Source organism: Strix aluco, chromosome 2 (genome assembly GCF_031877795.1).
Source record: "Strix aluco isolate bStrAlu1 chromosome 2, bStrAlu1.hap1, whole genome shotgun sequence".
In the NCBI taxonomy this organism is placed as follows: domain Eukaryota; kingdom Metazoa; phylum Chordata; class Aves; order Strigiformes; family Strigidae; genus Strix; species Strix aluco.
The window spans coordinates 61,710,700-61,724,073 of NC_133932.1; the positions used below are offsets into that span (position 1 = coordinate 61,710,700).

The 13,374-nt window shown below is 41.7% G+C and overlaps 1 protein-coding gene across 3 annotated transcripts in view; it reads left to right on the forward strand.

Annotated features, from left to right (window-relative positions):
* Window positions 1–12,875, forward strand: part of ASMTL (acetylserotonin O-methyltransferase like) — a 32,049-nt gene extending 19,174 nt beyond the window's left edge. Inside the window, exons 10-13 of one of the 3 annotated variants that reach the window (XM_074814943.1) lie at window positions 1,877–2,006; window positions 3,128–3,271; window positions 3,832–3,954; window positions 12,546–12,875. In XM_074814943.1, the coding sequence (XP_074671044.1) occupies window positions 1,877–2,006; window positions 3,128–3,271; window positions 3,832–3,954; window positions 12,546–12,760 (612 nt within the window). In that variant the 3' untranslated portion in view covers window positions 12,761–12,875. Of the gene's footprint in view, window positions 1–1,876; window positions 2,007–3,127; window positions 3,272–3,831; window positions 3,955–5,579; window positions 6,777–8,095; window positions 8,498–12,545 lie in introns of those variants that run through there. The other 2 variants (XM_074814944.1, XM_074814942.1) reach the window with 2 other exon arrangements.
* The last annotated feature ends 499 nt before the right edge of the window (window positions 12,876–13,374 follow it).

Sequence of the window (13,374 nt, forward strand, 5' to 3'; positions counted from 1 at the left end):
AGAAAGCTGGTCAGTCTCAGAAATCATAGAAACACAATGCAACTCACTGATCCCAGACTTCTGTCCCCTTCAACTTTAAGCTCTAAAGTGCTGGAGCAATCACAGAATATACTGGGAAATTTGAGTGCTGATGAAAATTCTCTGGCTAAAGTGTTGTCCATCCAGCTAATGCACTCACAGAACAACCTCTGGGCCTGTTCAATTTACATTTATGTCTCCTTTTTATAACACCAAATAGTACCTTATCACACATGCACTTGCTCCATATTGGATGCCAATCACTTGGTATTGATGTGCATCCAGGTTCAATCTGTGCTGACTGTGTAATCAAATCTGTTTTCAAAGTTGCTTTGTGTTGATGCAGTGGAGAAGGGTTCTAATCTCTTATGAAGGTTTGTAAGTTTGTATATTCTTCAAGCTGGTATATATTGCTGATAAGAATTGTAATCTTTTCTTTTATCTGTTTCCATCTCTGTAGCATTCCTTTTCCAATGCTAGCCCAGGGGATATGTTCAGACTGGAGAATCACTTAGGGTTATAACTAGCCGAACTTGTCAATTATCCACCTGGTAAAGCAGGTTGAGGGGCATAAATATTTGTCCTGTTTAAGGAGAGGGCTTGTGGAGTGAGTGGGAGAATATGTCAGGACTTCATCTCTGACAGCAGTGCTGGCTTAAAGTCTACTTGAGACTACATCCTGAGGTTCTGAATTTGTACTTCTAGATGCTGATGAAGCCAGTCTCCTAAAGGAAATAAGGGCTTTTGGAGGCTTAAGAATGTCCTGTTAGCCTGATGTTAGTACCTACATTACTGGTGGACAGAGCCTCCTTTAGGAATCCTTCAAAGGCTCTTTTTAAAGAGGGTTTAGATACTTTGCTTTAGGATAACTGCTGCAGTAGGTGCTGAAATTTATGTACAAAGTAAGTGTTTTAACATAGGTGAACTGGTTCTCATCCTTTGTTAAACATCTGGATTACCAGCTTGAGTTTGCTTGGGTGATGCTTGTGGCAGGAGTCACTACCAGTTCAGGCCTGGGCTACATATGCACAGGATGGTAAGTCTAAGCAGAATATATGGGCTGCCTATGGCACTATGCATACCACAGCCTGGAAATGCTTCCACTTCATGGTAGTTGTAAAGCCAGGCATAACTGATGAAATCTGTATGAAAGAGACATAAAGGGATTCAGGCTTATGTATCCTTTAAAAGGTAAAGGCATGAGGTTCTGGTACTGAATACTTGCTTCTCCCCTAATCAAAAAACCCCATTTGAGCTTTAATGTTTCTGGTTTAAGTTATGGTCCAATCATACAGTTATTTTTCCATCATGGGAGAATAAATGTCAGAATTAAATGAAAGCAATCTGTGAATATATCAAGGAGGAGCACTTTAGGAGTCTGAAAGAAAAAACTCTGTCATTTCAAACAGATTAAAGTCTAGAGACATCTTGCTGTGGAGCAAGTAAATTGCTGTGTTAGTAAATGTATATCAAAGGCACAATATATCTTTAAAAAGCACTTCTCAGATTACCCCTTTCTGCTATGTTACGCCACCTTCAGTGGGCAGAAGTGTTGAATTTAACAGCCCTTGGGACATCACCAAGACCAGGTTCAAACCAGCCAGGTGTATGTCCTTTGAGATGCCCTGCAGAAGATACTCTGTGTGATCAGAATTTTTGAGAGGATGCAAAAATCTGCTTGTTGCTACAGTGAAATGGCAAAGGATTTGGATGAGCGACTTGTCAATGACACTTTTAACTCATCTTTTAATTTTAGAGTTCTAATGTTAATAGTTTGCACCTACTGCCTTGGTTGTACATAGTTTTAGTTAAGTAATGAAAATAAACTTCAATTACTGTGCTTTTTTCCCCTTCTTAGGACTACTATCACAGCGAGGAGGTAAAGCAGCGTTTTATGGCTGCCATGCACAGCATTGCCCACCTGACAGCCAGAGATGTGGCTACAGCATTTGATCTTTCACGGTTTAAATCTGCTTGTGATTTAGGAGGTATTGCCTGTAATTGAACTTGTATACAAATTAAAAGGAAAAAGCTTGATTTCCGTTCCATATTTTATTACTTAAAACGTATATTTTTTTTATTAGAACTGCAGTAACTTTTACTGAAACTGTTATTTTTCTGGTATTGTAAAGTCAGAATAAAAGGACTGAGTGCAGATAACTGAAAGCAGAGTTACTTAAATGGCATTTGAGTAATTTGAAATAAGTGAATGTTTGTCACATTCAGTTACATACTGACACAGCTCAACACAGAAAACAAGATGGTTTGTGGCTCAGCTGATAAAATATTGGGCTGGGAGCTCCATTTCCAACTGTGCTGTTGCTGTCCTTTGGCATGTCCAGGATTTTCAAAAGTAATGAGGGATTTATTTCTGAATCCTTCTATATCGGGGTGTCAAACTTGAAACACTGCACTGCTAGAACAAAAAGTTTTGATTGTTTGAGAATTGTTTTTTGTGTATTGGTGTAATTATTAATATCCAAGGTGACCACCAAAATGTTGAAGACCAATGATATACCTGAAGAAACTCTTGTTAGTGTCCTTTTTTGCCCTGTGCTTGGAGTTGCACAGAAGGAGTGTTACTACATAGGGAAAGATCTGCTGAAGAAAGAACACTTTACTCCATGCCTGGGGAGGTGGACAGCATGTCAGAGGAATTAACACAATACTGGTGCAACCTTTGCCACTTGTGCAGAGATTCCAAGATTTTACCATCCTTATCCTTCACCATGCTGGAGAGCATGTGTCAAACTTCATGTATTAGTGCTTTGTAAATGGTCAATAGTTCTAGTGCTTTTCATCCACAAATTACAAGTCCTTGCCTTTTCACTAATGTTCTTCTATCCCCAAAAAAACCCTGAGGTACTGGTATCAAAAGTTTTATTAGCAATTCTATGAAAGTAAGGAGTCATGCCTGCGTTCCTCGAGCTTGAAAGCATTGCTCTATCCACCAGGAAGTGCTGTTGCCCATGTTAATTGTGGAGCTGACTGTCTACCTCTAATTCTGATTTGATGTCTCTATTTTAATGTTATATACAGACTTGTCTTTAAAAATGTCTGCAAATGCTGGGAGAGAAGATTTGATTTTTTTTTTTTAAACTTTCAACAGGTTGCACTGGAGCTCTGGCTCATGAATTAGTACAAATGTACCCAAATCTCAAGGTCACAGTATTTGACCTTCCAGAAGTCATTGCAAACACCTCTTACTTTCAGCCATCAGGACAACACATGGCTCCAGTGACATTTGTATCAGGTAAATGTAATGCATGTTCTTTTGTCCTATTCTGTTATCCTGGAGCACAGAGTAGGCTCTTTTGCTGCAGAAAATGGTGTGCTACCCTGCTTCAACCCCAAATGTGTCTTAGTACAAGGCAGCGTAGGCTCACCCATGCTAAATGGGGACATTGTATTTCTCAAGCCTGTAGGGATAAAACCAAACTGGCTATGGTTGGAGAATGTGGATAAATAAGGAAGTATGAATTAGTAATTTTTGAGCACCACTGGGAGTAGAGGCTGCATGTCTTTGTCTCAGGCTTTTCTTTTCTATGCAAGATTGACATCGTGGCTACAAAGGATTGTCTCTTTCCTTACTTTAGGCTTTCTCTCCATTTTTATGTGTTACAGAATTCTTAACTGTGATTTGCTCTTTGACTGTGCTTTCCTTATCTGCAAATCAGTGCATAGCTATACCTGTTCATTCTTGTTTCTTTACATCTGCTGAAACTTCTAGTTCCTCCGCAATATTTTCATTTCACTCTGTAAGAGTGTACTCTGTGGTTTCTGTAGGAATGTACTAACTCTGCTTTCCAACAGGTGACTTCTTCAAGGATAATCTTCCAGAGGCAGATCTTTACATCCTTTCACGTGTTCTTCATGACTGGCCTGATGAAAAGATACATGTGCTGTTAAGCAGGATATCAGCTGTTTGCAAACCAGGTAAGTTTTTCATCTTGTGGGGTTAAAGGTGCATGTTAATGCATAAACATAATGAGTAATCATAAGAAGTTCATACTAAAAAAGCATATTTTTCTGTCCAGTCATAGTAGCCTTTGCTTGAATGTCTATGCTTGCATTATGGTAACACCTACTAAGAAGAAAGGAAATGAAGCTGGTAATAAAACTACATAAAATAGGCCCTTACTGTAGTTACAGGCTTCACATACAACTACGTCATCTCCCCTATCTCTGCCATGCCCAGTCTTTCTTACTAAGTCCTGTATCGTCAAATAACTAAGCATGTGCTTATGACTATATGTACAAGTAGTCTAACTGAAGTTCCTTCAGGTTAATCAAGAAGAAGCAGTTTGTCTTACTATCATTTTGCTATCTCAGTAGTGCCCAGAATATGGTAAACTGGAGTTCAGCGCTACTGATTTCATGAGAAATACGTAGCCTCATCTGCTTTCTCCTACATTTGCATCAGAATATCTCAAGCTGGAAGAGGTCCATAAGGATAATCAAGTCCAGCTCCCTGTTCCTTGCAGGACTATCTAAAACTAAAGCATATGACTGAGAGTGTTGTCCAGACAGTCGTTGAACTCTGACAGGCTGGGTGCCCTGACCACTTCCCTGGGGAGCCTGTTCCAGTGACTGACCACCCTCTCAGTGAAGAACCTTTTCCTAATGTCCAATCTGAACTTCCCCTGACACACCTTCATTCTATCTCCTCGTGTCCTATCACTGGTCACCAGAGAGGAGATCAGCACCTCCCACTCTGCTGCCTGCCTTGAGGAAGCTGTAGACTGTGATGAGGTCACCCCTCAGCCTTCTCTTCTCCAAGCTGAACAAACCAAGTGACCTCACCTGCTCCTTGTAAGTGTGGTCCTTGAGGCCTTTCACCGTCTTGGTAGTCCTCCCCTGGACACATTCTAATAGTCTGATGTCCTCCTTATGTTGAGGCACCCAAAACTGCACACCGTGCTTGAGGTGAGGCCACACCAGTGCAGTGTAGGGTAGGACAGTCGCCTCCCTGGACCAGCTAGCTATGCTGTGCTTGATGCACCCCAGGACATGGTTGGACCTTTTGGCTGCCAGGGCCCACTGTTGACTCATATTTGGACAGTATTAAAATTCAAAGAAGACAAAAAGCAGAAAAGCCTGACTGCTAAAATCAACTGATTGCTTAATCCAACAGGATTAACTGTAGCTATGAAGTTTGTTTCATAGGGGAGCATTCAAAATTAGACTAGGCCATAAAGCATAATCCTGTTTATAAACTGAAAGAAAATTGTGGGTGGCTGTCTTAACCATATGCAAAGATTGGGGTATGACAGATGCTTACAGGAGTTGCTTGGTTCAAATGTAAATAAGACTGAGCGTAGTCAGGAAGTGACCTGAACTTCATTGAAGTGGAGACAGTGCTCTAAAGTCCCCTTTCCTTTTAACAATTTAATGGTTGCTTCCAGGAAGAGATGACTGAAAGTAAAGTTCTGTCGCTGGTTTCTACTGAAGACCATTAAAACACTAGTCTGAGGGTCCTCTATAACTCTCTGAACAAAACAGTAAGAACTTGAAGCTAGAAGTACTTTACTGAACCATTTTTGGTTGTTTTGGAAATGCAGGAAGTGCCTTGCTAGTGGCAGAAATTGTGCTTGACGAAAAGAAGACTCACCCTCTTAGAGCTGTACTACAGTCCCTCAGTATGACTGAAGGAAAGCAGAGAAGTGGCTCAGAATATAAACAGCTACTGGAGAAATATGGATTCACAAATACGGAAATTAAAATCACAGGAAACTTACTAGATGCTGTTTTGTGCTTCAAGAAGAATCTGTCACCATAGTGTGCCCATAAGCAAACTGGGATGCTGAGTTTTTACAATACTCATGCAATATACCCATCGTCAACCAGCACATATTGTCAGTTTAATATCATTTTGATCCTTTATCTGAAGCATAGTTGTTACAAGCTTGGAATAAAAGTTGGACTGCAGCTTCTGCAGGAGTGAGTCCTATGCATTTAAAAAGTGTCTGGGGCAGGCCAAAGCTCCTGTGTATTAAATACCTTCATGTCCAGTTCTTTTGGCTAATTTGCAGACCGTATTAAGCTTAGACTTGACATAGCTGTATAGCACGGCAAGGTAAAACTGCAGTCTTTTATGAGCCACAGGAATACCTTTTTTTTTCCTGGACCTTAAAGATAATTCTCTGTCTGCAGTGTATTCAGTCGTTACTACTCATTTTTATCAGAAATGAAAAAATAAAAATGAATACCATATGTCTGAATTTGAGGGTGCTGGTCCTCTTGTTCACTTTTCTGTGACGCTTTACTGAAAAACATCTCCAGGATACCCTTTTTTAAGCACTCTTTCTGCAGGCAAAAGTGAAAATAGGACAAAGTTCAAACATGTTCCTACAGCAGCTATAATGTCACGGAGAAACTTCAGCAGCCTCTGACCTCTAGCCACAGCATGTACCCACACGGGCTGCAGTTGACAGCTGTTCTTATTGGTTCCTGTCAGTTTGGGGATTTTTCTGAATCTGCTTAAATGGCCATATATACTTTCTGTCTCATTACTTGAGATGAGTTTTAGGATTTATGTATAAATTCTCCTATGAAAATTAAAAATAGAAGTTTCTTCATGTTCCAGTTTTTAATTGGAGAAGTATATACTGTATCCCATCTCTTCAAGTAATTTGTCACTAATGTCACCTCTTCTAATATTTATTTTTCCTGATACTTCATTGGTATTTATTTTTTCTATTTAAAGTGTACTTTGTAGTGGAAGTCTTCCTGGAGATTAAAGTTGCATTTTCAAACTATCTTTCTTCTCTATCAGTTGTCAGTTTCTTGCCTGTCACACTTCTACAGCAATAAGTCTGATTAAACCAGTGTGGAAGAGGTCATGCCTATGCTGAATCACCAACTTCAGCAAATTAAAGAGAGTTGATGAGCAAGAGTGAGAGTTGTATCTGCCTGGTAGACTCTGTCTTATGTTACATAATCAGAAGTTACTTTGCTCTTTGAGCACTGAGTAAAGCAAAAGTGCCACTGTGATTCAATTCATTGTGAGAAACATGCTTACTACAGAGCATTTCAGCTGCACAAAATTGAGGAATGTCAGGCTTTTACCACATTGGGGTCTTGATTTCTTAGCATGTTTTTATGAATGGAAATTTGACTGATGTCATCTGTACAGACACTTAGAGATAAGGCAAAATATTCAACAACTGAATAAATTTAGAATATTTCTTTTCCATAGTGACATGAAGCTTGCCATTATGCTTAACAGGTTTGTATTTTGAGGGAGACTTATTCTAGCAATCAGATGTTTCTCATCTCATACTTATTCATAAAGTTAATAATGCTATTCTTTAAGCTGCTATAAGCTGTTTGAGTCAGACTTTTTCAATCCTTAAGTCGGCACACCTGTAACTGTCACAGACTTTAAAAGTGTACCTCTAAGTACTATGTATCTGACTAAAATTTGAATAGAATGTGCTTGGCTACCACACAACCTCAACGTACTCTGTGATTAAAGCACACCACTATACATACACACTAAGCATTAGTCCCCTGGGCATGGTGTCTGTGGTAATGCACCGCAGCTTTGCACTCTCAGGATAATTAAGCATTGGAGCAGGTTGCCTAGAGGTTGTGGAATCTCTGTCCTTGGAGGTTTCAAGGTCTGAGAAAAAAGCCTTGAACAAGGTGAACTGAGTGTAGAGCTGCCCTGCTTTGAGCGGGAGGTTGGACCAGAGATCTCCTGTGGTCCATTTCAGCCTAAGCTGTTCTATAATCATTTGATGTAGCCCAGTTACCTGAGAAATTATAAACCCATCTTCTCTCATTAATGTCGAAAATGAGTCTTTCAGTTGTTCTGGAGAAAGCTGGTATGTTTGACTGGTAGAAGAGGTGGTGTTAAGGGTGTTACACTGAAAAGACTTTCTAAACAGTGGGCATAACTGAGGAAAATTGGACCTGTTCACTAATCAAGACATGAAGAATAATGGGGCTGAGTTTTAAAATCTTAATTAACTTCTGCCAATAAAGCCTGTAGGTTTTGTGTTGCTCCTTGGGAAGTGACACTCAGCTATGTCTTCTTGGTGATGCTTTTACCTACATTCTGGCTTAACAACAGTTTAGAGGAAACGTGATGTACAGAAAACAATTTTTTGACGTGGATAATCGTGGAGGTTAACAGAATGATAGATGAATAATAGAAACAAGAACTTCAGCACTTGCTCACTGAACACAAAGGTAAGAATCCTTGAAGATAGAAAAGTTTGTAAGAAAAAGAGACACAGCTTGCTTGGCTGTCCTAGCTTAATCATTTTTATATCAATTTTTGATGATGTTACAGCTATTAACAGTACTTGTGCCTGGACAGAAGCGAAGGGTAGTACATCATCTGAGCCACCCTGCACAAAATCTTGGGAAGAGCTATTAGACAGCTAAGCCCCTTTGTGTGAGCTCTCTCAGTTCAGTTTTGGATGTGTTAGCTGACTCCTGGATAGTGAAGTATTTAATGTGGGGTTTTGTTTTGTTTTTAAAAAATGTTTTTGGAGGGCTGGCACTCCCCCCCCCACCCTCCATCTTTCAACTGGAACAATGATGATCTGGATTATTAATTAAATTACTTTTTAATTCAGAAAAGACTGTTATGATCATTAGTTTTTATCTCCTATAAAACCACGGCCAAAATTTCTTCATCATAGTATGCTTCCTGAAAGGGTTGAAAGTTAGGTCTGTTTCAGTCCCTCTCATGAAGTTTCCATTCACAGAATCACAGAATCATCTAGGTTGGAAAAGACCTTGAAGATCATCTAGTCCAACCATTAACCGAACACTGTCAGTTCCCATCTACACCATATCTCTCAGCGCTATGTCGACTCTACTCTTAAACACCTCCAGGGATGGGGACTCCACCACCTCCCTGGGCAATCTATTCCACTGCCTAATAACCCATTCTGTAAAGAAATACTTCCTGACATCTAGTCTAAACCTTCCCTGGTGCAACTTGAGGCCATTCCCTCTTGTCGTATCGCTTGTTACTTGGTTAAAGAGACTCATCCCCAGCTCTCTGCAACCTCCTTTCAGATAGCTGTAGAGGGCGATGAGGTCTCCCCTCAGCCTCCTCCTCTTCAGACTAAACAACCCCAGTTCCCTCAACATGTGCTCCAGACCCTTCACCAGCTCCGTTGCCCTTCTTTGGACACGCTCGAGTAATTCAATGTCCTTTTTGTAGTGAGGGGCCCAAAACTGAACACAGTAATCGAGGTGCGGCCTCACCAGGGCCGAGTACAGGGGTAAGATCACTTCCCTGTCCCTGCTGGCCATGCTATTTCTGATACAGGCCAGGATGCCATTGGCCTTCTTGGCCACCTGGGCACACTGCTGGCTCATGTTCAGCTGGCTGTCAATCAACACCCCCAGGTCCCTCTCTGACTGGCAGCTCTCCAGCCACTCCTCCCCAAGCCTGTAGCGCTGCTGGGGGTTGTTGTGACCCAAGTGCAGCACTCGACATTTGGCCTTATTGAAACTCCTACAGTTGGCCTTAGCCCATCGCTCCAGCCTGTCCAGATCTCTCTGCAGAGCCTCCCTACCCTCGAGCAGATCAACACTCCCACCCAACTTGGTGTCATCTGCAAACTTACTGAGGGTGCAGTCGATCCCCTCGTCTAGATCATCAATAAAGATGTTAAACAGGAGTGGCCCCAAAACCAAGCCCTGGGGGACACCACTCGTGACCGGCCACCAACTAGATTTAACTCTGTTCACCACAACTCTTTGGGCCCGGCCATCCAGCCAGTTTTTTACCCAGCAAAGCGTGCGATCATCTAAGGCTCGAGCAGCCAGTTTTGCCAGGAGAATGCTGTGGGAAACAGTGTCAAAGGCCTTACTAAAGTCAAGGTAGACAACATCCACAGCCTTTCCCTCATCCAATAAGCAGGTCGCCCTGTTGTAGAAGGAGATCAGGTTTGTCAAGCAGGACCTGCCTTTCATAAACCCATGCTGACTGAGCCTGGTTGTCCCGCATGTGTTGTAAGATGGTACTGTGGATGAGCTGCTCCATCAGCTTCCCGGGCACCGAAGTCAAGCTGACAGGCCTGTAATTTCCTGGATCATCCTTCCGACCCTTCTTATATATGGGTGTCACATTGGCCAATTTCCAATCTGTCGGGACCTCCCCGGTCAGCCAGGACTGCTGGTAAATGATGGAAAGCGGCTTGGCGAGCACCCCAGCCAGCTCCTTCAGCACCCTCGGGTGTATCCCGTCCAGTCCCATAGACTTGTGTGTGTCTGTGTGGTGTAGCAGGTCACTGACTCTCTCCTGGATTGCGGGGGAGTCGTTCTCCCAGTCTCTATCATCTGGCTGAGGAGGCTGGATTCCCTCAGTACAAGTGGTCTTGTTATTAAAGACTGAGGCAAAGAAGGCATTAAGGACCTCAGCCTTCCCCTCATCACTTGCTACCAAGTTTCCTTCAGCATCTAGCAGGGGATGGAGACTCTCCTTGGTCTTTCTTTTGCTATTGACATAGAAACATTTCTTGTTGTCTTTGATTGCTGAAGCCAGATTAATTTCCAGCTGGGCTTTGGACCTCCTGATTTCCGCCCTGCATAGCCTCACAGCATCATTGTAATCACTGTGAGTGGCTAGCCCCTTCCTCCAAAGGCTGTAAACTCTCCTTTTCTCCCTGAGTTGCAGCCAAAGCTCCCTGTTCAGCCAGGGGGGTCTTCTCTGCCGCCTGCTCCTCTTAGAGCACCTGGGGACTGCCTGCTCCTGAGCCATTAACACTTCCTTCTTAAAGAGTGCCCAGCCTTCCTGGACCCCTATACCCTTCAGGACCATCTCCCAAGGGATCCTGTCAAGCTGGTGCCTAAACAAGACAAAGTCAGCCCTTTATATTAGTAAATTTACATTATTAAATCTTCATTAACTGTAGAGAGAATTTTTTTTCCCCTGTACTAACTTAATTTACTGTGTCTAATTTTTGAATGTGTTCTTCCCACATTGGCTGTGCTTTCTGGATGTATTTTTCCAGATTTACCTGCATGTCCCAAATAACTTTCCGTGGCAAATTATGATGACCATTCTATTTGTGTCCTCCTTTCAGAGTGCATAAAATTTGTACACCATCTTGCAAAGCTGTAATATAATGGTGACTTAAAAATGGTAGTCCTGCATTAACTCTACCTAGCAACTTTTGCTGTGTAACCAGGAACAGCAATTCCCCGGTCTCTCTGTTGAAGGCAAAGGAGAATCACACAGAAATGGGGGCGGGGCACAGAAACCACAGAATCATTACAAATGGGCTTCATCGCCCTAACTTTAGATACCTAAATATTAGACATTCGAATCATCTAGTCACCTTGAGCTCCCCAATCAGTAGAAAAACAGGCATTTTCAGAGGATGATTAGTCTCACCTATCTGTGAAAGGAAATTTCCTGGTTTTCCTAAGAAAAGCGATTATACATTTCATAGTGGATAGAGCATATTTAAGAGGGTGAGCTGAAACACAGCTATCTAATCCATGAATTAGGGCAGGAGAGTCCCACTGGACGGATAATGTATGTTCAGGCTCACCTCAGACATGCTTGTCTAATCCTTTTTCTTTGAGAAACAAACCTGTGTCATGTGTTCATCACAGAGTAGGCAGCTTGAACTTGCATTTAGTAAGGTAGCTGATGATACAGGGAAGAAACAGGGAATCTATTAATAAGCTGCCAGAAGGACTTTCATGACTCCTGATAGTTAACACCAAGGTTTCAGCAGTCTTACTTATCCGCAGATGTCAGTCACTTCTCTAAGAAACTGCAGTGTTAGGTTTAATGTACTTTTTATCAATTGTTAAATGACTGAGGTGTACAGGTAGGAATGGCTTTGAGGAGATTGTCTTAAGGGTCAGAAAGATAATGAATGTTATACAGCACTTAGGAGTACTAAAATCAGTGTAAAATGCTGCTGTTTTGATCTGAGTTGGTGGCCTCCTACCCATGCTGTGCCAAGAGAGAGCACCACGTAAGATGCAAGGCCAAAAGACAATTTAAGTGCAATAATGCTTGTTTTGTTGGTAGCCCTCTCTTTGTCTTCCCTTTCCCCTCACGGGTCTGAAGATGGAGGAAGAGGCTGTGTGTAAACAGGATCATTTAAGTTCTGCTCGCATCCCTAGGTCAGTCCCTCCTCAAAGACCTGCCATCCACCCTTTTGTCTGCTTGGCACTGTTTCAGTATGAATGTGAAGCAGCAATATATCCCAGAGAGATGTAACTACTATTCCTGGTTTGCAGTTTTCCGTAAGCCTCATGCCAAGCCTACAGAAGTCGTCCCCTCTTCCCCTGAAAACAGAGACGTGACTTGACTTGTGAGTGTTTGATCCCTCCCATAGTGTGGAAGGGAATTTCCTGCGTTTTGTGAGAGGAGTGGATTGTACATTTAATAGTGGATTAGTCATTTAATAGCAAAGCAAATCCATAAGTGATAAATTAAATCACCTGTGTCTTGGAGTTTTCACCCTTATATATGGTAGCAGAAATTCTCTTGCCTGATAACGGATTAGTACTGTTGCATGCATTTGTTTTTAAATTAGGCTGTGGGATTTTGCTGGCTGAAATGGTGTTGGATGATGAGAAGAAGAACAGGAGCACAGCGCTACTGCAGTCTTTGAACATGCTTGTGCAGACAGAGGGAAAGGAGAGAAGTGGCTCTGAATATCGAGGCTTACTGGAACAACATGGATTCACAAATGTCAAAATCAGATTGACAGGAAATTTGTTAGATGTCATTCTCTGCGCTAAGACCTAGAAAAAATGTATTTAGTAGTAAAATCGGCATGTCTCTAGTCATGTTTGATGTTTTGCAATTATGCAAATATGTTCTCAGTTTCCCATCAATATCATAAACAAGAAATGTTATGTCAGCTTTCTGAAGTTTCTTTTAAAAAGGGGGAGGGATTGATTCTATTTATTTTGAACTGGAGTAAAACGATACCAGAAGATTCTGGCATCGTTTGATGGCAGTGATACTGTGGCTGCACAACACCTCTAGTACCCTCAGAAATGTTATCAGCACCCCTATGTCAGTATTCATGTTGCTGAGGAATCACGGTTTCTTCATACTTGGTGCAGTTGCAATTGTCCAGTTTTCAGACCAGCACACATTGCTTTGCCCTGTTTTGGGAGGTTAATGCAGGTATCGTTTCAATACTCCATTTTAATATCATTTTATGTTACACTCTCTACTGTAAATAAAGAAACGTTCTCTAATGAAGTCTGGAAACTGCTACTGCAATGGTGTAGTCAAGATTGGAAATAAGAACTGAAGTAGCAGCTTCTCAAGAGAGTCAAGACAGACTCCTCTGCCTTCTGTGAGGTTTCTGGTAAAAGGCAATTGTATAGAAGTGCGTTTCATCTGTGATT